Source organism: Phaseolus vulgaris, chromosome 10, assembly GCF_051622355.1.
Source record: "Phaseolus vulgaris cultivar YP4 chromosome 10, ASM5162235v1, whole genome shotgun sequence".
NCBI classification, from domain to species: Eukaryota; Viridiplantae; Streptophyta; class Magnoliopsida; order Fabales; family Fabaceae; genus Phaseolus; species Phaseolus vulgaris.
Window position 1 is genome coordinate 14,304,189 of NC_143507.1, and position 23,683 is coordinate 14,327,871.

The window sequence follows — 23,683 nt, forward strand, 5'->3', positions numbered from 1 at the left end:
GCTTAATCTGTTTTTCCCTGCATCAATATATTACCATACAATTCTAGAAGAAAGACATTACAGATTATTATTCAAAAGCAGAAACAAAACCTGTGGTGAAGCAATGTGCACCTGGACAGCTTATAGTGCAAGTGAGATGGTGTGAGGGATGAGCTAAATTGTGCTAGGTTTATATAGGATTATTAAACCAAAATTGAAAAGCACAAATTTTAATTCAGGGCAATGTAATCAGATTTTGGAAATAATGAATTTTGAAGAAAAATCAAATCCCACAGATATGCTACAGATTTTATTCCAATGGTGCAGCAGGTTCAGGTGTGGATTCACGTAAGAATATCTTGGAACCTGATTTTGGTACATCAAATCTGTTGCATCTACACAAAATCCAATTAGTTAGGATACCCACACATTGATTTGCATGGATCTGCTGGTCAATAACCGTAAAAGCAGTCAACAATAAAGTGAGAGAGAGAAAAAATAAATCTTTTTCTTTCCTAGTCACAGCTGTGATTTCTGAAACAGGGAACGAAACATGTTAAAACATAAAACAACATATTGAAATTTTCACTGCAGAGGACAATTTAAGCTAATAATACCCAATTCATTTAGAAGAAAATAAAACCTGTCTTTAGCAAGTGGTTTAGTGAATAGATCAGCTAGTTGAAATTCAGTACCAATGAATTGTATATCACATGTTCCATTAGCTATATGTTCTCTTAGAAAGTGATGTCTAATTTCAATGTGCTTAGTCCTTGAGTGCATGACAGGATTCTTCGACAGATTTATGGCACTAGTATTATCACAATTTATAGGTATGTTATTTAACAGAATACCAAAATCACTTAGCTGCTGCCTTAGCCATAAGGTTTGAGCACAACAACTTCCAGTAGCTATGTATTCTGCCTCTGCTGTGGAGAGAGCAACACAAGCTTGCTTCTTGCAATGCCAAGAGATTAGACATGATCCAAGCATGTGACAAGTCCCACTTGTGCTCTTCCTATCAACTTTGCAGCCTGCAAAATCAGAATCTGAAAAACCAATCAAATTCAAAGATACCTTGTTAGGATACCACAATCCAACATCCTTAGATCCTTGCAAATATTTCAGAATTCTCTTTGCTGCATTGTAGTGTGATTCCTTTGGATCAGATTGATATCTAGCACATAGACATACAACAAACATAATGTCAGGCCTGCTGGCAGTTAGATATAATAAGGAACCAATTAAACCCCTATACTTCGTTTGATCCACTGATTTTCCTGCAGAATCTTGATCCAACTGACAACTTGTTGAAATAGGAGTGCTGATTGCTTTACATTGATTCATATCAAACTTCTTAAGCAGTTCCTTGCAGTATTTTTCTTGACTTATGAAAATTCCATCCTTGAGTTGCTTAACTTGTAGTCCAAGGAAGAAATTCATTTCTCCTAACATTGACATCTCAAACTCACTTTTCATGGTTTTCACAAAGTCTTCACACATCTCTTCATTTGTGGATCCAAAGATAATATCATCTACATAGACTTGCACAAGAATGATATCTTCACTTTTCTTCTTTAGAAAGAGAGTTTTATCTGAATTGCCACGGCTATAACCTTGAGAAAGCAGAAATTCACTTAGCCTTTCATACCATTGCCTAGGTGCTTGCTTTAATCCATATAAGGCCTTCTTAAGCATGTACACATGTTCTAGATTTTTGTGATCTTCAAACTCTGGAGGCTGAGATACAAACACCTCTTCATTTATGTAGCCATTTAGAAATGCACTCTTGACATCCATTTGAAACAGCTTGAAACCTTGTATGCTGGAAAATGCTAGAAGAAGTCTGACAACTTCAAGACGTGCTACTGGAGCATAGGTTTCACCAAAATCAATACCTTCTTCTTGGTTATACCCTTTAGCAACCAGTCTTGCTTTATTTCTAGTGATAGCTCCATGTTCATCCATCTTGTTCCTATACACCCACTTGGTTCCTATGATGTTCATCTCATGCTTTCTTGGAACCAAAGTCCATACTTCATTGTATTCAAACTGGTTCAGCTCTTCCTGCATTGCTGTTATCCAATTGCTGTCTTGCAGTGCTTCTTCCAGGCTTTTAGGCTCAATCTGTGACACAAAAGCTACTGTTCTGCAGAAATTGTTGAGTGAATTCCTTGTTGATACTCCTTTCTCAATTTTACCAATTACATTGTCAAGAGTGAGATCCCTTGGTGTCTTCCATTCTTTAGGCAGTCCTGCATTCACAGTAGATTCTTTGACAGAATTTGGATTAGTAGCATCAAGCTCACTAGACTGATTCTGTTGCATAATTGTTCTTAAATCATCCATACCAGGTTCATCCATAACAGATTTGGGCACAGAAAAATCTGTTTCATCAAACACAACATGTATAGATTCTTCAACTGCAAGCAATCTTTTGTTATACACTCTATAAGCATGACCATTTATAGCATAACCAATATGTATTCCTTCATCTGATTTAGGATCAAACTTCCCCAGATTATCTTTACCATTATTTAAAACAAAGCATTTGCAGCCAAACACCCTAAGATGACTAATGCTAGGCTTCCTACCTTTATACAATTCATAGGGAGTTTTCTTAAGAATTGGTCTAATCAATGTTCTGTTAAGCACATAAGAAGCAGTATATACAGCATCAGCCCAAAAATATTTAGGTAAACCAGATTCATTTAGCATAGTCCTAGCTAACTCTTCTAGTGATCTATTCTTTCTTTCAACAACACCATTTTGTTGGGGTGTCCTAGGAGCAGAATAACTATGTATGATCCCATGTTTTTCACAATATTTATCAAACTTTGCATTTTGAAATTCTCCCCCATGATCACTACGAATCTGTTTTATCCTATTTTCATTTTCATTATGCAGAACCTTAGCAAGTTTCTTAAAGGTTTTATATGCATCATTTTTAGAAGCAAGAAACAAAGTCCATGTATATCTTGAAAAGTCATCAACAATCACCAAAGCATAGTAATTTCCAGCTAAGCTAGCAGTCCTAGATGGTCCAAACAAGTCCATATGCAAAACATCCAAAGCTTTATTTGAAGAAACCATATCTTTTGATTTAAAAGAAGTTCTAATCTATTTTCCCTTTACACAGGCATCACACAATCTGTTATTTTGAAACTTTATGTTTGGTAAACCAGAAACAAGTTCCTTAGATTTTAGCTTATTCAAGTGATTTGTGTGAATGTGAGCTAGTCTCCTATGCCACAGCCAAGACTCATCATTTTTAGATAACAAACACTCATTTTCAGAACAACTTTTTATAATGTCTAGGAGATAAATGTTGTTTACCCTTTTTCCAGTGAACAACACCTTACCAGAATTTTCATTTGAAATTGTACAAGTGTTGGCTTCGAAATTGACCTTGTACCCCTTGTCACACAGCTGGCTAATGCTTAGAAGACTATGTTTTAGCCCTTCAACATATAGGACATTCTCAATAGTAGTTGAGTCTTTAGTACCAACATCTCCTCTTCCAAGAATTTTTCCTTTATTGTTATCTCCATATGTGACATGCCCTTCAGCTTTGAGTTTCAAATTTATGAACTGAGTCACATCACCAGTCATGTGTTTTGAGCAGCCACTGTCAAGATACCACTGGTTTCTCCTGCTGTTTTTCTGCAACAAAACAGATTTAGCACTTATGGTACCCCTTTAGTCTAGGGTCCAGCATGATTAATACCTTTCCTTAGGAAGCCATTTGGCCAATCCTTTAGGAACAAGGTACCTCCTAGCTTTACAATTTTTAGATACATGACCAGACTTCATACAATAAAAACATGTTGCAATATGCATTGTTTTTGAATAACTAAAAGAGGAAAAACCTGTTTTGGAAGGAACAAAGAAACTGGACAGCTTTTTCACATTACCTTTCATTCCAGGATTATATCCTAAACCATTTTTATTGAAAACAGCATTTTGTGAACCTAATAAGGTTTCAAGATTTTCTCTTCCCTTAGTGAAATTTGAAAGTGTTTTTAACAAATACTCAACCTGTTTTTCCAGCTTTTTACAATTATCACAAGTTTTAATTGATGTATGCAAACATGTCAATTCAAGACTGATCAATTCAGTTTTAGCTTTGTGCAGTTCTTCTTCAAGAGCTTTGACCTTTGGTTCAAGTACCCTATTTACTCTATTCAATCTGTTGCACATTATAGCCAACCTGTTTGCTTCATCATGTGTTTCCTTAAAGGCTATTAGCAGCTGATCATAGTTTTCAGAATCAGTGGAGAAATTACTTACTGAGTCAGAGTTGGATCCCTCATCATTCACCATGAAGCAAAGATTTGCTTCTTCACTTTCAGTTGAGGAATTACTAGATGAGGATACATCATTTTCTTCCCATGAGATATATGCTCTTCTACCTTTGCCTTTGTCACTCTTCTTGCTTGCTGATTTTTCTTTACTTTGATTGTTTGGACAATCAGCTTTTATATGACCTGGTTTACCACATCCAAAGCACGTGTAATTGGAAGAATTTGAATCATTAGGTTGTTTGGAATACCTCTTTCTTTGCTGAGTTCTGTCACGGTTTTTCTTTCTAAGAAATCTGCTGAATTTTCTGGTGAGCAGACTCACAGTCTCATCATGTTCTGGATCACCTTCTTCCTCACTTGTATCATGTTCCATGGTAGTTTTCAGAGCAATTCCTTTGGCCTTCTTTTCCACTGTTTCTTGTTCTTTCAATCTTTTCAGCTCAATTTCATGTTCTATCAGCTTTCCAAAAAGTGCAGCAGTGGACATCTTGGATAAATCTCTGGATTCTGAGATTGCTGTTACCTTAGGCTGCCAACTCCTATCAAGACATTTTAATACCTTAATGTTAAGCTCTTCCTTGTCAAAGACTTTACCAAGGCCAGTGAGGTGATTTACAATGTGTGTAAATCGTTTCTGCACATCTGCAATACGTTCTTCAGATTGCATTCTGAACAGCTCGTACTCCTGAATTAGTGAGTGTTTCCTTGCCCGTTTCACATCATCAGTCCCTTCATGAGTCACCTCTAGTACATCCCACATCTCCTTTGCTGAGTTACATTGAGAGACTCTAAAGAACTCATCCATATTCAGTGCAGAGGTGATGATATTCTTGGCTAAAGAGTCATATTGGGCCTTCTTCTTCTCGGTTTCACTCCATTCAGACCAAGGCTTCTTTATTGTTTCATCTTTGACAACCTGCATAGGTATAAAAGGTCCACTGACCACTGCATCCCAGATTCCCATGTCAATAGATTCCATAAAGATCTTCATCCTGATTTTCCAGAAAGCATAGTTAACACCACCAAACATAGGAGGTCTATTAATAGACGCACCTTCAGCAAAAGGCATTTTAAACTCAGACATCATACACACACTTGAGCAAAATACAAGCCCTAGGTCTTGATACCAATTGTTGGGTCTATTAGTGTCTAAGTTCAAGAGGGGAGGGGTGAATTGAGCTTATAAAATTTTCGCAAGAACACACAATTTTTCAGTATTACGGAGGCAAAAAGAACAGATTGTTTTTACATGAAACAGATTGATTCTTCAGAGCAGTCTTGGCACAATTTGAATTTTGTTCAATGTAAAATTTGTGATCAACAGAGAATTATAACAGAACCAGGTCAGCTTAATATTGTGAGGATGAAGGATACAGCTATGCTTAGAAATCAAACAAAATTACTCAACACAAGGTTTTAAGAGGAATGATCCTTTCTCAGGTTTTAATGAATGGACAGTTTGTTCACAAATCACTTAAACCATTATATACAGCAGCCTTGTTTATGATCAGAGAACTTTAACAAATCAGGAAGAACAATTTTCACTTAAACCCAGAATTAACAGATTCAATTTCAAAAGAACAGATTTAGTTCTTGACAGAATTAAGCAAAAACCAGAAATGAGTGCAGGGATGAGAAGACAAGGCACACAAGTTTTTATACTAGTTCACTCATACAGAGCTACATCCAGTCTCACCTTACCCCAAGGTGGAATTCACTAAAAACAATACCAATCACTTACAAACACAGCAGTTCTTGAACACTACAAGAACAACACACACAATGCTGAAAAACCCTATTTCAGCACACCTTGCACTCCAAGAAACCCTATCAAGGAATGACTAACACTTACACCTTTACAAAACAGAATAAAGGAAAGATTACACCTGAAAAGAAGATGCAAGAACTCAAAACCAGTAGTTCAATTTGCAGCAGAACTGCACCAGCACCTTCACCAAGATCAAAGGTTTCCTAGAACAAAGCACACTTGCAAATCTCTTTGGAAAACCTTTCAAAAAATCTTTCAATCCTTCTTCTCACATGGAAATTGTTTGATCTCTGTCAAAAGCGTAATTCCTCAGCCCTTATTCATGTGAGATAGACTTTTCTTTATATAGAAAACAGTTTCTAACTTCTTTTCAAAAAACAGTTGAAAAGCAGTTATGAAAACAACAAATTCATTTTTGAATTTAACAGATTTATTTTGTGAAAACCGCCAACTCAGCTAACTGAAATAACTGTCTGAGTTGCACCTTTGGTGCCCTAACTAACTTGTGAAAAACCTTTCAGCAGACCAAAGAATAAACCTGTTCTTTCACAATAAAACAGATTAAAGTATGACAAACAGGCCAGCTCAGCTTAACTGAAATAACGAACTAACCTTTCCCTTGGTGCCCTTACAGAAATTTAGAAAGGCCTTTTAACAGAGAAGAAATAAACAAATTCTTTCTCCTTAAAACAGATTTATTTGTGTACTGATTTAAAACTTTTAAAATCATTTTAAAAAGCTTTTCAAAAACCATTTAACCACATCATGTGCTTGATCTAGACTTGGTTAGGCATCTAGGATAGGTTATACAGCAAAAGGCAATCATACACACTTACAAGCCTAATTACAAATGAATCTAAAAACCTATTACAATCTTCAAAGCACTCAAGCCATTTTCTTCATCAAACACACATCAAGCCTTGGTAGGGAAGAAGCTTCCTCCAGCTTCAACAATATCAACCCAAGGCATTGTAGGGATAGGAAGAGGGGTATATAAACCATAGGGTTGGACTTTAGATTTAGCTTTCCTACATGCTATGCATTTATCACAAAAGCTATGTACGGATTTGCGCATGTGAGGCCAAAAGAAATGTTCATGCAATGTTTCTAAAGTCTTAACTACCCCAAAATGTCCCATAAGCCCACCCTCATGAGCCTCTCTAACAAGAGATTGTCTTATGGATCCTTGGGGAACACAAAGTCTTTTCCCTTTAAAAAGAAAACCATTATGTAAGAAAAAGTCCTTGTGACCTCCCTTGGAACACTCTTGAAAGATTAGAGAGAAATCTAAGTCATCATGATAAAGTTCCTTTATGTGATCAAATCCTAAATATTGAACATTCAACACATTTAACAAGGTATATCTTCTTGAAAGAGCATCGGCAACCACATTAATTTTACCTTGTTTATGTTTGATTACATAAGGAAATTGCTCAATAAACTCCACCCACTTAGCATGTCTCTTATTAAGCTTGCTTTGGCTTTTCAAATATTTAAGGGACTCATGATCACTATGGATCACAAACTCCTTTGGAAAAAGATAATGTTCCCAATTTTGCAAAGCTCGAACAAGAGCATAAAGTTCTTTATCATAAGTGGAGTAATTGATATGACTCCCTTTGAGTTTCTCACTAAAATAAGCTCTGGGGTGTCCTTCTTGAAGAAGAACAGCCCCAATCCCTATATTAGAGGCATCACATTCTACTTCAAATGTCTTAGTAAAGTTAGGAAGGGCTAAAATGGAGGCTTTAGTCAATTTTTCCTTCAAAGTTTGAAAAGCATTTTCTTGCTCTTGTCCCCACTTAAAAACCACATCATTTTTTACTATGGCATTTAATGGTGCGGCAATTGTACTAAAGTCTTTCACAAACCGTCAATAAAAGCTAGCAAGTCCATGAAAACTTCGTACCTCATTGACATTGGTGGGTGTAGGCCAATGTTGAATTGCTGCAACTTTTTTTTGATCTACATGCACCCCTTTATGACTTACCACAAACCCTAGGAAGTCTATATGATCTAATGCAAAGAAACATTTAGCATGATTAGCATATAACTTCTCCTTCCTAAGAGTTTCTAAAACTTGTCTAACATGTGACTCATGATCTTCTAAAGACAAGCTATATATAAGAATATCATCAAAATAAACCACAACAAACTTGCCAAGAAAAGCTCTTAATACATGATGCATGAGTCGCATGAAGGTACTAGGAGCATTAGTCAAGCCAAAAGGCATGACCAACCACTCATATAAACCAAATTTGGTCTTAAAAGCGGTTTTCCATTCATCACCATGTTTAATTCGAATTTGATTGTAACCACTCTTAAGATCAATTTTGGAAAATATTTTAGACCCATGTAATTCATCCAACAAGTCATCTAACCTAGGAATGGGATGCCTATATTTGATGGTAATGTTATTTATAGCGCGACAATTCGTACACATCCTCCATGTCCAATCTTTTTTTGGGACACGTATGACAGGCATAACACATGGGCTCATGCTATCTTGTACCCACCCCTTAGCTAATAATTCCTCAACTTGTTGTTGAATCTCTTTGGCCTCTTGGGGATTGGTCCTATATGCAGGGCGATTTGGTAAAGAAACCCCGAGCATGAAGTCTATTTGGTGTTCAATCCCTCTTAGAGGTGGTAAGCCTTTAGGAGGATCTTGAAACACATCTTCATATTCCCTTACCAAATTGTCCAAACATGTGGGACTATCCTTAGCCAACTCACATTCAATAGTTCTAGGAATAGCTAAAAAAATAGGCTTTCGAGTAACTATTACCTTTTTAACTTGTTGTGTGGACATGAGAAGGCTTCTCTTGGAACTTTTTTTATCATTTTCTTTCTCTCTCTTTTCTCTCATTTTGACTTGGTCCTCATGTACTTCCTTTAGAGAGAGAGACTTAAGAATGACTTTGCCCATGGAAGTTAAAAGAAATTTTGTTGGTAAAGCCATCATGAAAATTTTTTCTATCAAATTGCCATGGCCTACCTAAAAGAATATGTGTAGCTTCCTTTGGGACAACATCACACAAGACCTCATCTTTGTATTTACCAATAGAAAAAGTAATGAGGACTTGCGTGTTAACAACAATCTCACCTACCTCACTTAACCATTGTAACTTGTAGGGCTTGGCATGAGAGATGGTAGGTAATCCAAGTTTGTCTACCACTCTTGTGCTTGCCACATTCGCACAACTCCCCCCATCCACAATCAAAGAGCATACCCTATCATTAATAAGACACCTTGAATGAAAAATATTTTCTCTTTGAGTGTCATCAAAAGGTTTTAAAACTTGTCCAAGCATGCGTCTTATTACTAATAGGTCACCCTCATGTGGGCTTTCACTCTCACTCTCACTTGGGGATCTAGAAGGTGAGGAATGTCTAGAAGATTCAGACTCATGCTCACTACCCTCTACCCTATCATGCATATACATATTTCGTTTAGAAGAGCAATTAGAAGCAATATATCCATAGCTTAAGCATTTAAAACACTTCTTACTAGACGATTTAGTTGGTGATTTAGGTCTAGAAGTGGAAGTGGAAGGCTTAGAATCTCTAGGTTTGAAAGTAGAGTCCTTAGAAGGGATATTTGAAAAAGAGCTATTTTTTATTTTTCCAAGAAGAGTGGTAGTAGCTATCCTTAGAAGAATTTTTGAAAGCATTTTTCCTTGCAAGTTGATTTTCAATTTTACTAGCAAGGTGAACTACATTTTCCAAAGAAGAATATTCTTCTAGCTCTACCACGTCTTGAATGTCCCTTCGAAGGCCACTCACAAACCTAGCTATCTTAGCTTCCTCACTCTCATCCATATGAACTCTTATTAAAAGCGTGTCTAGTTGTTTAAAGTAATCATCCACACTTAGCGTGCCTTGATGAAACCGTTGGAGTTTCAACAATAGGTCTTTCCTAAAGTGTGGGGGTACGAATCTAGCGCGTAAACGAGCTTTTAAATCGTCCCAAGAGACCACGGGCGGTCTCTTATGTAGGTCAATGTCCATGAGATATTGATGCCACCATTGCATGGCATAGTCTAAGAATTCTAAGGATGCTAATCTAACCCTATGCTCATCTATAACCCCATTTACATCAAAGATTTGCTCAACCTTAGCCTCCCACCCTAGGTACACATTAGGATCACTTTCACCACTAAAGCTAAGGAGTTTTACATTAGGTGAATAAGGGCCAGCCACATGTTGGCGCCTCTCTTCATGGTGATGGTGCCTTGGTCGTGCATTGTCTTCATAATATCCATGAGAAGAATGAGAATTCCTTGAAGAATGCCGAAGAGGAGGATGATGTCTTCTCTCCCGATTTTGATGGACTTCTTCACGGCTTAACTCCAAGCTTTGGAGCCTTGCCTCCATTTGTCTTATCACATCAAGATATTGAGCATTTGATTGTCTAGCATTCTTTAAATCTTCAAAGAGAGCTGCCTTTTGAGGTGAGCAAGGTTTGGAGGATTCTCCACTAGAAAAATTAGCCATGATCAAAAAGTACAAAAAAAACAGAAACAAACAATTAAAGAAACTTGTTAGCAAAATAAAGTGAGATGTAGGTTGCTGGAAAATGCCAAAAGAAAGTACTCAAACCACTCCAAGAAAGTGTTTTGTCCTTAACCAAGCCTTTCTTGTGGATTGGAGGAGCTTCAAATGAAAAATGTCAAAGCAAACCACACTCACTTAAGAACAAGTCTCCACAAAACTTAGAAGAACAAAAAGACAAGCAAGAAAAGGTATAAGCAAGAAAAGCTAAACCAAAACAGAATGCAATATATGACAAAACTGGAAAACAATATGAATTAAAAGACAAGCAAGAAATTAAGGAACTTAATGAAAAAGAAGGCACACAAAAGAGTCCAAAAGAAATGCACTAGAGTAGATGAAGAAAACAAAAACAGAGCTACTGGAAAATATTTTTATGCAAACTGTGCTTGATGTTCACTGATTTAACTGGAACGATATAAAGCGAACTGGATTATGAAATTTTAACCACAGAAAGTTAAAGATCTTAGCTCAACAATGGCACTGGAATTACTCAAAAAGGGTAAGCCAATTAATTGAGATAAATTTTCTAAAATCGCTGCCAGATTACCGTATTTTTTTCGACAGAATTGCACACTTTTTGTATTTTATTTATCAATTTTTTTGTACTTGGAATTTTGAAGTACTTCTTTTTTCTACTTTTTTATAACACATTAAAGAACACAAATCCAGAATTTCAGAAATTTCCAGTAAGTAAATCAATTGCAATAAATCGAAACAGTAAGCACGTTTTCAGAAAAACAGAAGAATCCTAACAGGAATGAAAAACAGTATTAAGAACTAGCAAAGACATAATGGAAATGATGTATAAGAACTTGTATAGGTCTAAAATACAAGTATGAACTCAATACTAAAATAGAAAATGCACAAAGGATCAAGAATTAAACTCATAAACTGTATTACACCAAAGCAAGAAACAATAAATGCAATAAAAGTACTACAATAAGTGATGACAATCTTGGAAAAACATGACTATGACAAAACTTCTATGGATTCAAAAAGGAAAAGACTCAAACACATGATAGGCACAATTAAGAAAACAGCAATAAAACTCAAATTAAGCCTAAGAATTATAATCACAAAACAGAATCAAAGTGACAAGCAACTCAAAAATTTTTTTGCACATAACCATAGCTCTAGATACCACATGATATGAGTTGAATTGAACATAGACACTTTAAAACTTTTGAATACAACATTATATGAGAAAATTAACAACAATTTAAGGATCAAGGAGTGCTTAAAACAAAGGAAACGAAATTAAAACCACAAGACAACAAGCTGAAAACAGAAATGGAATCAAGGAAGCTTAAGGAGTCATCAATGGAGTCATAGCCTTCCAAAATGATGATCCAAACTCAATAAGAGTGCTATTTCCTTGTACACTTCCATGGAACAAGATAAAAGCGCAATTGAAAACAGAAACACAAGAACCGAACAAAAATTGAAGAACAAGCTAAGAAAAACAAAACCAAACGGTGAAAAGGATGAAGAACACTAAAACAAACCAAACTACTGATTGAAATTGCAAAAGATGAAAGAATGAAAACTTATTGGACGAAGCTTGCTGGATTTGAGAATTTGGAACTGCATCACGCCACTTGGAGTTTTGTTCCAAGATAAGTGAAAGGTTGCCGCCACTTGAAGCTCTCCATTGGCACACAAGATAAGGCAAAGGAAGAAGGAGACAACAAAAACTCACAATTTCTCTCTAAACTTGAGTATAGTTTCTCTACATCTAGTTTCCAATTCTGAAATTTACAAAGGCAAGCACCTTATTTATAGCCTAAGAGGTGCTGAAATGAGAAGCTAAATCAAATGCAAATTCCCTCATAAATGACACTAAAATGGCGCCAACTAGAGCATGAGGAAGGTGTGACTTCCTTCCTAGTTTTGGCACCTCCTATATGACACCTACACACCCCTACTAAGTCACATGGACAATGTGACTCTCTCTAATACATTCACACCTATTTATTTAATATCCGCACCCCTACTCTATACAATAGAAATAAGAAAAGTCATCTTTTGATACTCTTGTCCCAAAGCTGTTGCCATGCTCCTAGTGATTCTTTGGGCTTGGGCCCCTTCTTGGGCTTGGGCGTCATGGGCTTGGGTGTCCTCTACTTGGTTTCCATCATCACCCCACGCGCCAGAAGCACTTCGAGGAAAGAGGGCTCACACAATGGAATAACCCTAAGTTGGGTTGCGGTGTTGTGGGACCCTCTGCACAGAATAACGATCAAGTCAGAAGAGCACGTGGCAATAAGCACGTGCTCATTAAATGTTTCAATGAAAGTTTGCCAAGGTACATGCTAATTCAGTTAAGATTCGAACGTTCCAAGGATTATTTTTATACGCTTTTAATGCGCTTTAACGCGTTTTAAACACGAGAGATGTATAAAAAGGGACCTTGGGGCATTTGAAAAGGGATCCGAGTTTTGACCTAATACTCGTAGTCCTACACAAAGCACAAACCCTAGTTGTTTTCACGGTGCACCCACTGTGTGCACGAGAAGATTAGGGCAACACATTTTTAGTCATTCAGCATAGTTTCCGACCACCTTCAGAGGGTGTGTCACCTTTGATGTTTCTCGCTAGCTGACTTGATCGTCGGAGTGCAAACGACCGCGAGGGCGCCCCTTTTGTTCACTTCTTTTCAGGTATCACAGACGGAGCATAACGAAGGTGCCCTAGCTTGCAAGGACAAGCCACGCGCAAAGACGACTCTGGTCAACCAGCGGGAACAATTGACATTTCAAACTCGCTCTTCATGATTTCCACAAAAGTTTCACACAGTTCTTCATTGTTTGATCCAAAAATGATATCATCCACATATACTTGTACTAGAATTGTGTCATCCCCTTTCTTCTTAATGAACAAGGTCTTATCTTATGTGCCTCTGTCATAGCCTTGTGAGGTGAGAAAATCACTTAGCCTCTCATACCATTGCCTAGGAGCTTGCTTGAGCCCATAGAGAGCCTTTTTGAGTTTGAACACGTATTGTGGATGCTGATGGCCTTCAAAACCTGGTGGCTGTGAAACAAATACCTCTTCATTTATATAACCATTCAAGAAGGCACTCTTCACATCCATTTGAAATAGCTTGAACCCTTTGATGCAGGAGAAGGCAAGCAGCAATCTAACAGCTTTTAGCCGAGCCACTGGTGCATATGTCTCATCATAGTCTATCCCTTCTTCTTGATTGTACCCTTTAGCTACTAGCCTAGCCTTGTTTCTAGTAATCACTCCATGCTCATCCATCTTGTTTCTGAATACCCATTTTGTTCCAATTATATTCATCTCAGGTATTCTAGGAACAAGAGTCCAAACTTCATTAAGAACAAATTGATTCAGTTCCTCTTGCATGGCTAAAATCCAGTTGTTGTCCTTGAGAGCTTCATTCAGATTCTTGGGTTCCACTTGAGATACAAAGGTCATTGCTTCACAGAAGTTGTTCAAGGATTTCCTAGTTGATACTCCTTTCTCAATGTTCCCAATGACATTATCAAGGGTTAAGTCTCTAGGGGTTTTCCACTCTTTTGGCAAACCTGCAGACACAGTAGATTCTTGCATAGCATGTGTATCAGCAGTATCAAAATGAATCGATTCATTTTGATTTAAAACAAATTTAAATTCATTACTGTCAAGATCATCAGCAGCAGTTTTAAATATGCTATGATCAGTTTCATCAAAAACAACATGCATTGATTCTTCTACTATGAGCAACCTTTTATTGAAGACTCTATATGCATGACCATTCAAAGCATAACCAATGTGCACACCTTCATCAGATTTAGCATCAAACATACCAAGATTTTCTTTGCCATTATTCAATACAAAGCATTTACACCCAAAAACTCTAAGGTGACTCACACTAGGTTTTCTGCCCTTATACAATTCATATGGAGTTTTCTTAAGAATGGGTCTAATTAAGGTTCTATTTAACACATAAGCTGCAGTATAGACTGCATCTGCCCAAAAATACTTAGGGAGCTTAGATTCATTTAACATGGTTCTAGCTAGTTCCTCTAATGATCTGTTTTTCCTTTCAACTACACCATTTTGTTGGGGTGTCCTAGGGGCTGAAAAGGTGTTTGATATCCCATGCTTCTCACAGAACCTTTCAAATCTAGCATTCTGAAACTCTCACCCATGATCACTTCGAATTGATTTAATGCAGCAACCATTTTCATTCTGCAGAACCTTAGCTAATTTTTTAAAGGCATTGTAAGCATCATTTTTATGTGCAAGAAATAAAGTCCATGTAAATCTATAGTCATCCACAACAACTAAAGCATACAAATTTCCAGCCAAGCTAGCAACTCTAGATGGTCCAAATAAGTCCATATGTAATACATCCAATGGATTTTTTGTAGAAACAATATCTTTTGAATTGAAAGAGGATCTGATTTGTTTACCTTTCACACAAGCATCACAGAGCCTGTTATCCTGAAACTTAATGTTAGGTAAACCAGAAACTAAATCTTTAGATTTCAGTTTATTTAAGTGATTAGTGTGTGTGTGAGCTAACCTCCTGTGCCACAGCCAAGACTCATCACTTCTAGACAGCAAACACTCATTTGAAGGGTTAGTTTCCATGATATTCAAAAGATATATGTTATTCACTCTCTTACCAGTAAACAGTACCTTACCAGATGAATCACTTGAGATTGTGCAGCCCTTTGACTCAAAGTTCACCCTGTATCCTTTGTCACAAAGTTGACTTATGCTGAGAAGGCTATGTTTGAGTCCTTCTACATAAAGCACATTCTCAATAGTGGTTGAATTCCCTGTTCCAATAGTGCCTCTGCCCAAAATTCTTCCTCGGTTATTATCACCATAGGTTACACGTCCCTCTGCTTTGAGCTTCAAGCTAGTGAATTTTGTAAGATCTCCAGTCATATGCTTGGAGCAGCCACTGTCCAAGTACCACTGATTTTTCTTGCTGCCAATCTGCAAAACAGAATAAAAATAATACAAATGGTACCCTTTTCAGTATAGGGTCCAGCACAGATTAAAACCTTCTCTTTGGTAGCCATTTTGCTAAATTCTTAGGAACAAGATGCTTTCTAGCAATGCATGACCTAGAGGTATGACCAGATTTCATGCAGTAAAAACAGGTTACATGAGATGCCTTTTTGTCACTGTTAAAAGCTGAAAAACCTGATTTTGTTGGAACAAAAAAACTTGAAAGCTTTTTGACATTGGTTACATTTCCAGGCGTATAACCAAGACCATTTTTATTGAAAACAGCATTCTGTGAGCCAAGGAGAGACTCAAGGTTTTCTCTTCCCTTGGTGAAATTGGAAAGGGTTTTTAGCAAATACTCCACTTGTTTTTCCAATTTTTTGCAGTTTTCACAGGTTTTAATAGAGGCATGCAAGCATGTTAATTCAAGGCTTACCAAATCTGTTTTGGCCTTATGCAATTCTTCCTCAAGTGCTTTTACTTTAGGTGCAAGCACATTATTTACCTTTTGCAACTTATTGCATATTATAGCTAACCTATTTCCTTCATCATGTGTTTCCTTGAAAGCACCAAGCAATTGATCATAGTTATCAGAATCCACAGAAAATTCACTTACTGAATCAGAGATTGACTCCTCATCCTTCATCATGAAGCACAGATTGTTTTCCTCATTCTTAGTTGAAGAGCTGCTGGTTGAAGATACTTCATTTTCTTCCCATGAGATGTAAGCTCTTCTTCCCTTGCTCCTTTCAACTTTCTTGCTGGCAAATTTATCCTTTGATTGATTGTTTGGACAATCTGTTTTGATGTGCCCTGTTTTGCCACAGCCAAAGCAAGTATAGTTAGAGGAATTTGAATCATTAGGTTTAGGATACCTTCTTTTCTGCTGATTCCTATCTCTGCTTTTCTTCTTCAGGAATTTGCTGAATCTTTTTGTAAGAAGACTGATTGTTTCATCATTTTCAGCATCTTCTTTTTCCTCCTTGATCTCATTCTGTTCACTTGCTTTCAGTGAAAGTCCTTTGGGTTTTATCTCTGCTGTTTCCTGCTCTTTGAGTCTCTTGAGCTCTAGCTCATGCTTCTTTAGCTTTCCAAAGAGTGCAGCAGTTCCCAACTTTGACAGATCACGACTTTCAGATATGGCAGTCACCTTTGGTTGCCAGCTTCTGTCGAGGCACTTCAATACCTTTATGTTGAGTTCCTCTCTATCAAATTCCTTTCCCAAACCAGTAAGGTGATTCACAATATGAGTGAACCTTTTCTGCACATCAGCAATGCTTTCCTTGGGTTGCATTCTAAACAATTCATATTCTTGGATGAGAGAATGTTTTCTTGACCTCTTTACATCTTCAGTACCCTCATGAGTGACTTCTAAGACTTCCCACATCTCCTTAGCTGACTTACATTGGGATATCCTGAAGAACTCATCCATTGTTAATGCAGAGGTTATGATGTTCTTGGCCACAAGATCATATTGAGCCTTCCTCCTTTCGGTCTCATTCCATTCAGATTTTGGCTTCACCACTTCTTCATCCTTGACAACCTGCATTGGCACATAGGGTCCATGGACCACAACTTCCAAAATTAATACATCAATAGATTCCATGAAAATTCGCATTCTAATTTTCCAAAAAGCATAATTCATTCCATTGAACATAGGTGGTCTATTAACAGTAGATCCCTCAGCAAAAAGCACTTTAAACTCAGACATTATTGCAAACAAACTTCATTAAAATACAAGTCCTAGCTCTTGATACCAATTGTTGGGTTTAATAGTGCCAAAGTTCAAGAGAGGGTGAATTGATCTTTTAAAAGTTTCTCGCATAATCAGTATTTATCACAGTGTACATAAAATAAATCGATTTATTTGAAATTGAACAGATTTATTTTGGCATTGTTTGTGTTTGAAAAATGTTTATACAGTCAAGTTAATCACAAGATTATGCAAATTGATTTTCCAGATACACACACATTGATATAATGAAGAAAAAACCGTGAATCACAAAACAGCAAGCTTCAATTTTAAGCAAGTGATTAAGGTTCAATTGATAGCTTGACAAGTAATTGAGTAACCTATCACAAACAATCTGTTTCAGTGGCTTTTAACAGGTTATTTATGTTCTTCTCAAAATCAAACAGTTTTCCAAAAATTAAGAACAATATGAACCAAGCCCAGAAAGAACAAATTTATTATTAATTGAACAGATTTATTTCTTGACAGTTTAACAGATATGCAGAAATTTAAGTGCAGAGATTAAGGGAGAATGAACACAAGGCAATTATACTGGTTCACTCAACTGAGTTACATCCAGTCTTCACCTAAACCAAGGTGAAATTCAGTAAATCACAATTCAAACAAACACAGATCCCACTGTTCTTGAACCCTACAAGAACTTAGGTACACTTGCTGAAAAACCCTATTTCAGCTTAAACACTCTTCAAGAAACCCTATCAAGAAGAGTGTACAACCAAACTTTTACAAGAAAAGAAATGTGAAACGACTACACCTGATTGAGGATGCAGAAACCTGCCTTAAACCAGTAGAACAGATTGCTAAAACTATAGCAGCACCTCTCACCAAGCTTTGGAACCAAACAAGAACAAGCACTTTTTGATTTTCGAAATCTTTCAAGAACAGATGCTAATTCTTTGTAAATCCTTAATTCTCTGATGCAAAACTCGTTTTCTCAATTGTATGATCGATTTTTAAACTCAGAAACAAGTTTTCATTTTATAGAAAACCAACTTATAACAGATTTTTGAAAAACAGTTAAAGTTGTTATAAAATGAACAGATTGAAAATAAAATGAACGGATTTATTTTCAAAAAGCAGTTAGAGAATTTGTTGTGTGAGGAGACTTAGTCAGCTATTATGGTGCAGGAACAAAACTAAAAACCGTTTAAGCTAAACATGGCACCAGAGTCAAAAAGAATCTATTCATTTACAGATGAACAGATTTATTTTTCAAAACGATAACAGCAAAGGCTTTAACTATTTAAACACAGTCGTTTTGAAAGGTAGAAGACTTAGTCAAAATACTTGATGCACAAAATCTAATTTTCACAAGACTTAGCCAAGGCATCAGTTTAAAAATGAATCTGTTTATTTAGAAAAGAACATATTTATTTTTATGCAGTAAACGTGTTTTTTGTAAAACATGTGAAAAACAGTTTAAGAAATGTTGTGCTTGCTCTTATCACATGGTCAGGGGTTAAGAGGTGAGTTACTCAGCAAAAAGCCTACTCTTAAACAACATCTAAACTCTACCTAAGACATTCTTAAAGCAAAAGGAAATATACATGAATTGTACATGAAAGTCTTCATCGAACACATGTCTTGAAGGGGCAGCAACCATCTTCAACACTAGAAAACCAAAGGGTTAGGCTAGCTTCTTCAGAGTTCATGAATTGTGTCATGCAATGGTGGCACAAAACTCTTATGGACATTGGGCTAAACAAGAGGTCGCCCGTGGTCTCTTGGGATGATTTAAAAACATGTATGCGCGCTAGATTTGTCCCTCCACACTTTAGGAAAGACCTTTTGTTGAAGCTCCAAAGACTTCATCAAGGCACGCTTAGTGTTGATGGTTATTTTAAAGAACTTGAAACGCTTTTAATCAAAATTGATATGCATGAAAGTGATGAAGCTAAAATGGCTAAATTTGTTAGTGGTCTTAGAAGGGAAATCCAAGATGTAGTGGAGCTTTATGAGTATTCTTCTTTAGAAACTTTAGTTCACCTTGCCATCAAGGTAGAATCTCAAATTGCAAAGAAAAATTCTTTCAAAAATTCTAATAATGATGACTACAACCACTGTTCTTGGTAAAACAAAAATAAATATTTTTCAAAGTATCCTTCTAAAGACTCTACTTTTAAACCTAGAGATTCTAAGCCTTCCACTTCTACTCCTAAATCACCATCTAAATCTTCAAGAAATGTTTTAAATGCTTAGGCTATGGTCATATAGCGGCTAATTGTCCTTCAAAACGAAATATGATGATACATGATGGGGTGGTGGTGAATGCGCATAGATCGGATTCCTCTAGATCTTCCACACCTTCTAGATCCCCAAGTGAGCAAGAGAGTGAAAGTTCACATTAAGGTGACCTATTAGTAGTGAGACGAATGCTTGGTCAAGTTTTGAAACCCTTTGATGAAAGTCAAAGAGAAAATGTTTTTCATACAAGATGTCTCATTAATGATAGGTTATGTTCTTTAATAGTGGATGAGGAAAGTTGTGTTAATGTAGCTAGCACAAGAGTAGTAGATAAGCTTGGATTGTCTACTATCTCTTATGCAAAGCCCTACAAACTTCAATGGTTGAGTGAGGTTGGGGAAATCATAGTTAACAAACAAGTCCTCATTGCTTTTTTCCATTGGTAAATATAAAGATGAGGTCTTGTGTGATGTTGTCCCAATGGAAGCAACTCATGTTCTTTTGGGTAGGCCAACAAAATTTGATAGAAAAGTTTTTCATGATAGCTTTACCAACAAAATTTCTTTTAATTTCCATGGGCACAAGGTGATACTTAAGTCTCTCTCTCCAAAGGAAGTCCATGAGGGCCAAATTAAAATGAAGGAAAAGAGAGAGAAAGAAAATGATAAAAAAAGTTCCAAGAGAAGCCTTCTCATGTCCACACAACAAGTCAAAAAGGTAATAGTTTCTCAAAACCCTATTTTTCTAGCTATTCCTAGGATCCTTGAAAGTGATTCGGCTAAAGATAGTCCCACATGTTTGGACAATTTGGTAAAGGAATTTGAAGATGTGTTTCAAGATCCTGCTAAAGGCTTACCACCTCTAAGATGGATTAAACGGCAGATAGACTTCATGCTCGGGGTTTCTTTACCAAATCGTGCAGCATATAGGACCAATCCCATGGAGGCCAAAGAAATTCAACAACAACATCAGGACTTAATAGCTAAGGGGTGGGTACAAGATAGCATAAGCCCATGTGCTATGCCTGTCATACTTGTCCCTAAAAAGGATGGAACATGGAGGATGTGTACGGATTGTCGTGCTATAAATAACATTACCATCAAATATAGGCATCCCATTCCAAGGTTAGATGACTTGTTGGATGAATTACATGGGTCTAAAATATTTTCCAAAATTGATCTTAAGAGTGGTTACAATCAAATTCGTATTAAACAAGGGGGTGAATGGAAAACCGCTTTTAAGACCAAATTTGGTTTATATGAGTGGTTAGTCATGCCTTTTGGCTTGACTAATGCTCCTAGTACCTTCATGCGACTCATGCATCATGTCTTAAGAGCATTCATTGGCAAGTTTGTTGTAGTTTATTTTGATGATATTCTCAGATATAGCTTGCCTTTAGAACAACATGAGCAGCATGTTAGGAAAGTTCTAGAAATCCTTAGGAAGGAGAAGTTGTATGTTAACCATGCTAAATGTTTCTTTGCATTAGATCATATAGACTTCCTAGGGTTTGTTATAAGTTATAAAGGGGTGCATGTTGATCAAACAAAAGTTGCAACAATTCAACATTGGCCAACACCTACCAATGTTAATGAGGTACGAAGCTTTCATGGACTTGCTAGTTTTTATAGGCGGTTTGTACAATTGTCGCACCTTTAAATGCCATAGTAAAGAAAAGTGTGGTTTTTAAGTGGGGACAAGAGGAAGAAAATGCTTTTATAACTTTGAAAGACAAATTGATTAAAGCCCCCATCTTAGCCCTTCCTAACTTTGCTAAGACATTTGAGATAGAGTGTGATGCCTCCAGTATAAGCATTGGGGTTGTCCTCCTTCAAGAGGGTCACCCCATAGCTTATTTTAGTGAGAAACTCAAAGGGGGTCATATCAATTACTCCACTTATGATAAAGAACTTTATGCTCTTTTTCGAGCTTTGCAAAATTGGCAACATTATCATTTTCCAAAAGAATTTGTGATCCATAGTGATCATGAGTCCCTTAAATATTTGAAAAGCCAAAGCAAGATTAATAAGAGACATGCTAAGTGGGTGGAGTTTATTGAGCAGTTTCCTTATGTGATCAAACATAAATAAGGTAAAATTAATGTGGTTGTTGATGCTCTTTCAAGAAGATATACCTTGTTAAATGTTTTGGATGTTCAATACTTAGGTTTTGATCACATAAAGGAACTCTATCGTGATGACCTTGATTTAATATATCAAGAGTGTTCCAAAGGAGGACACAAAGACTTTTTCTTACATCATGGTTTTCTTTTTAAAGTAAAAAGACTTTGTGTTCCCCAAGGATCTATAAGACAATCTCTTGTTAGAGGGGCTCATGAGGGCAGGCTTATGGGACATTTTGGGATATATAAGACTTTAGAAACATTGCATGAACATTTCTTTTGGCCTCACATGCACAAATCCGTACATAGCTTTTGTGATAAATGTATAGCATGTAGGAAAGCTAAATCTAAAGTCCATCCCCATGGTTTATACACCCCTCTTCCTATCCCAACAATGCCTTGGGTTGATATTTCTATGGATTTTATCTTAGGACTACCCAAGACATCGAAGGGTAAGGATTCCATCTTTGTGGTAGTGGACCGTTTTTCTAAGATGGGTCATTTTATTCCATGCCACAAAGTTGATGATGCTTGTTATATTGCAAATCTCTTGTTTAAGGAAGTTGTTTGTTTGCATGGGCTTCCTAGAAGTATAGTATCCGACAGAGATTCCAAGTTCTTAAGCCACTTTTGGATGACCTTATGGGGCAAACTTGGCACAAAACTTTTGTTTTCTACTACTTGTCACTCCCAAACTGATGGTCAAACTAAGGTGGTTAATAGAACTTTGGGTCAAATGTTAAGATGCTTTATTTCCGGGAACCCAAGGGTATGGGAGAATTTACTACCTCATATTGAGTTTGCATATAATAGAGTAGTAAATTCTACCACTAGCCATTCTCCTTTTGAGGTTGTTTATGAGTTCAATCCCCTTACACCTCTAAATCTTCTTCCAATTCCTGTACTTGATGAGGCTTTATGCAAGGATGGTTTTGAAAAGGCTTCTTTTATTAAAGACTTGCATAACCACATTAAGTTGCAAATTGAGAAGAAGGTTGGCAAGTATGTTGAACTTGCCAACAAGAGGCACAAGGCATTAATCTTTGCACCCGACAATTGGGTTTAGCTTCACTTGAGAAAGAATAGATTTCCTACTCAAAGGAAGTCCAAACTTATGCCTCGCGGTGATGGTCCTTTTCAAATCATCAAGAGGATTAATGATAATGCCTATGAGTTAGATTTCCCTCTTCTTTTGCAGCCCTATAAACACTATAAATAGAGGTGCTTGGCTCTTGAAAAAGGATGAATGAATTAGAGTAAAGTTACTATACACAATTTTGTGTGAGTTGTGAGAATTGCTTTCTCCTACCTAGTCTCATCTTGTGAGTGTTTGGGAAGCTCTCAAGTGGCGGCATCTTGCACTTATCTTGGATCAATCACCATCCAAGTGGCATGTTCTTCTCCTTCATGGTTTCAACCACATAAGTCTTTCTTATTTCATCTCCATTTCCATTTTTGAATCATGTTTTAGTAAATTTCAATCGGTTGTTTGTGTTCCTTTGTCTTGTTCTTTCATTTCAATTGGTTAATCTTGTTCATCTTGTGTTTCCTTTTTAATTCTACATTTGTAGCTTGATTATATTCAGTCATTGTGTTTCATTTCTTGTATTTGAATTTGGTTCCAATTTGTATTGAGTTAATGAATCGGTTCTTTGTGGAATGGCACTCGATCAAGAGTTTAGTTCATCATTTGGAAGGCATTGAACTCCATTGATGTTTCCTTAAGTTCCTCCACTTGTACCGAATTGTTTGCCTTTGTTTGCAGCTCCTAATTGTCATCATTCTTCACCTGTAATTGTGTTTTTACCTTGGACCTTTGGAAACTAACCTTCACATCTACTTAACACTTGTTAAGTTAATGTCTAGTGGGGATTTTCCTTAGGTGACTCACCTTAAAAATGCTAAGAATTTTGATCTTAATTCTTAAAAAGTGTCATAAAATCAATGAATCTAAAATCAACTCACAATAAGCGATCAGCTCCTTGAGGTTTACTCTGAACTTGTGTCTACAGGGCATGCCTCTCTGCGCTCGTGCCCTAGTCTGGTTC

General features: G+C 36.7%; 1 protein-coding gene across 1 annotated transcript; it reads right to left on the reverse strand.

Annotated features, from left to right (window-relative positions):
* Positions 1-2: 2 nt before the first annotated feature.
* LOC150024244 (uncharacterized) lies at positions 3-17,287 on the reverse strand. The gene is made up of 3 exons (XM_090296074.1): positions 16,193-17,287; positions 16,082-16,135; positions 3-17 (listed from the first exon to the last, which is right to left on the reverse strand). Exons 1-3 carry the CDS (start codon positions 17,285-17,287, stop codon positions 3-5), a joined length of 1,164 nt encoding a protein of 387 aa, XP_090152200.1.
* Between the last annotated feature and the right edge of the window lie 6,396 nt (positions 17,288-23,683).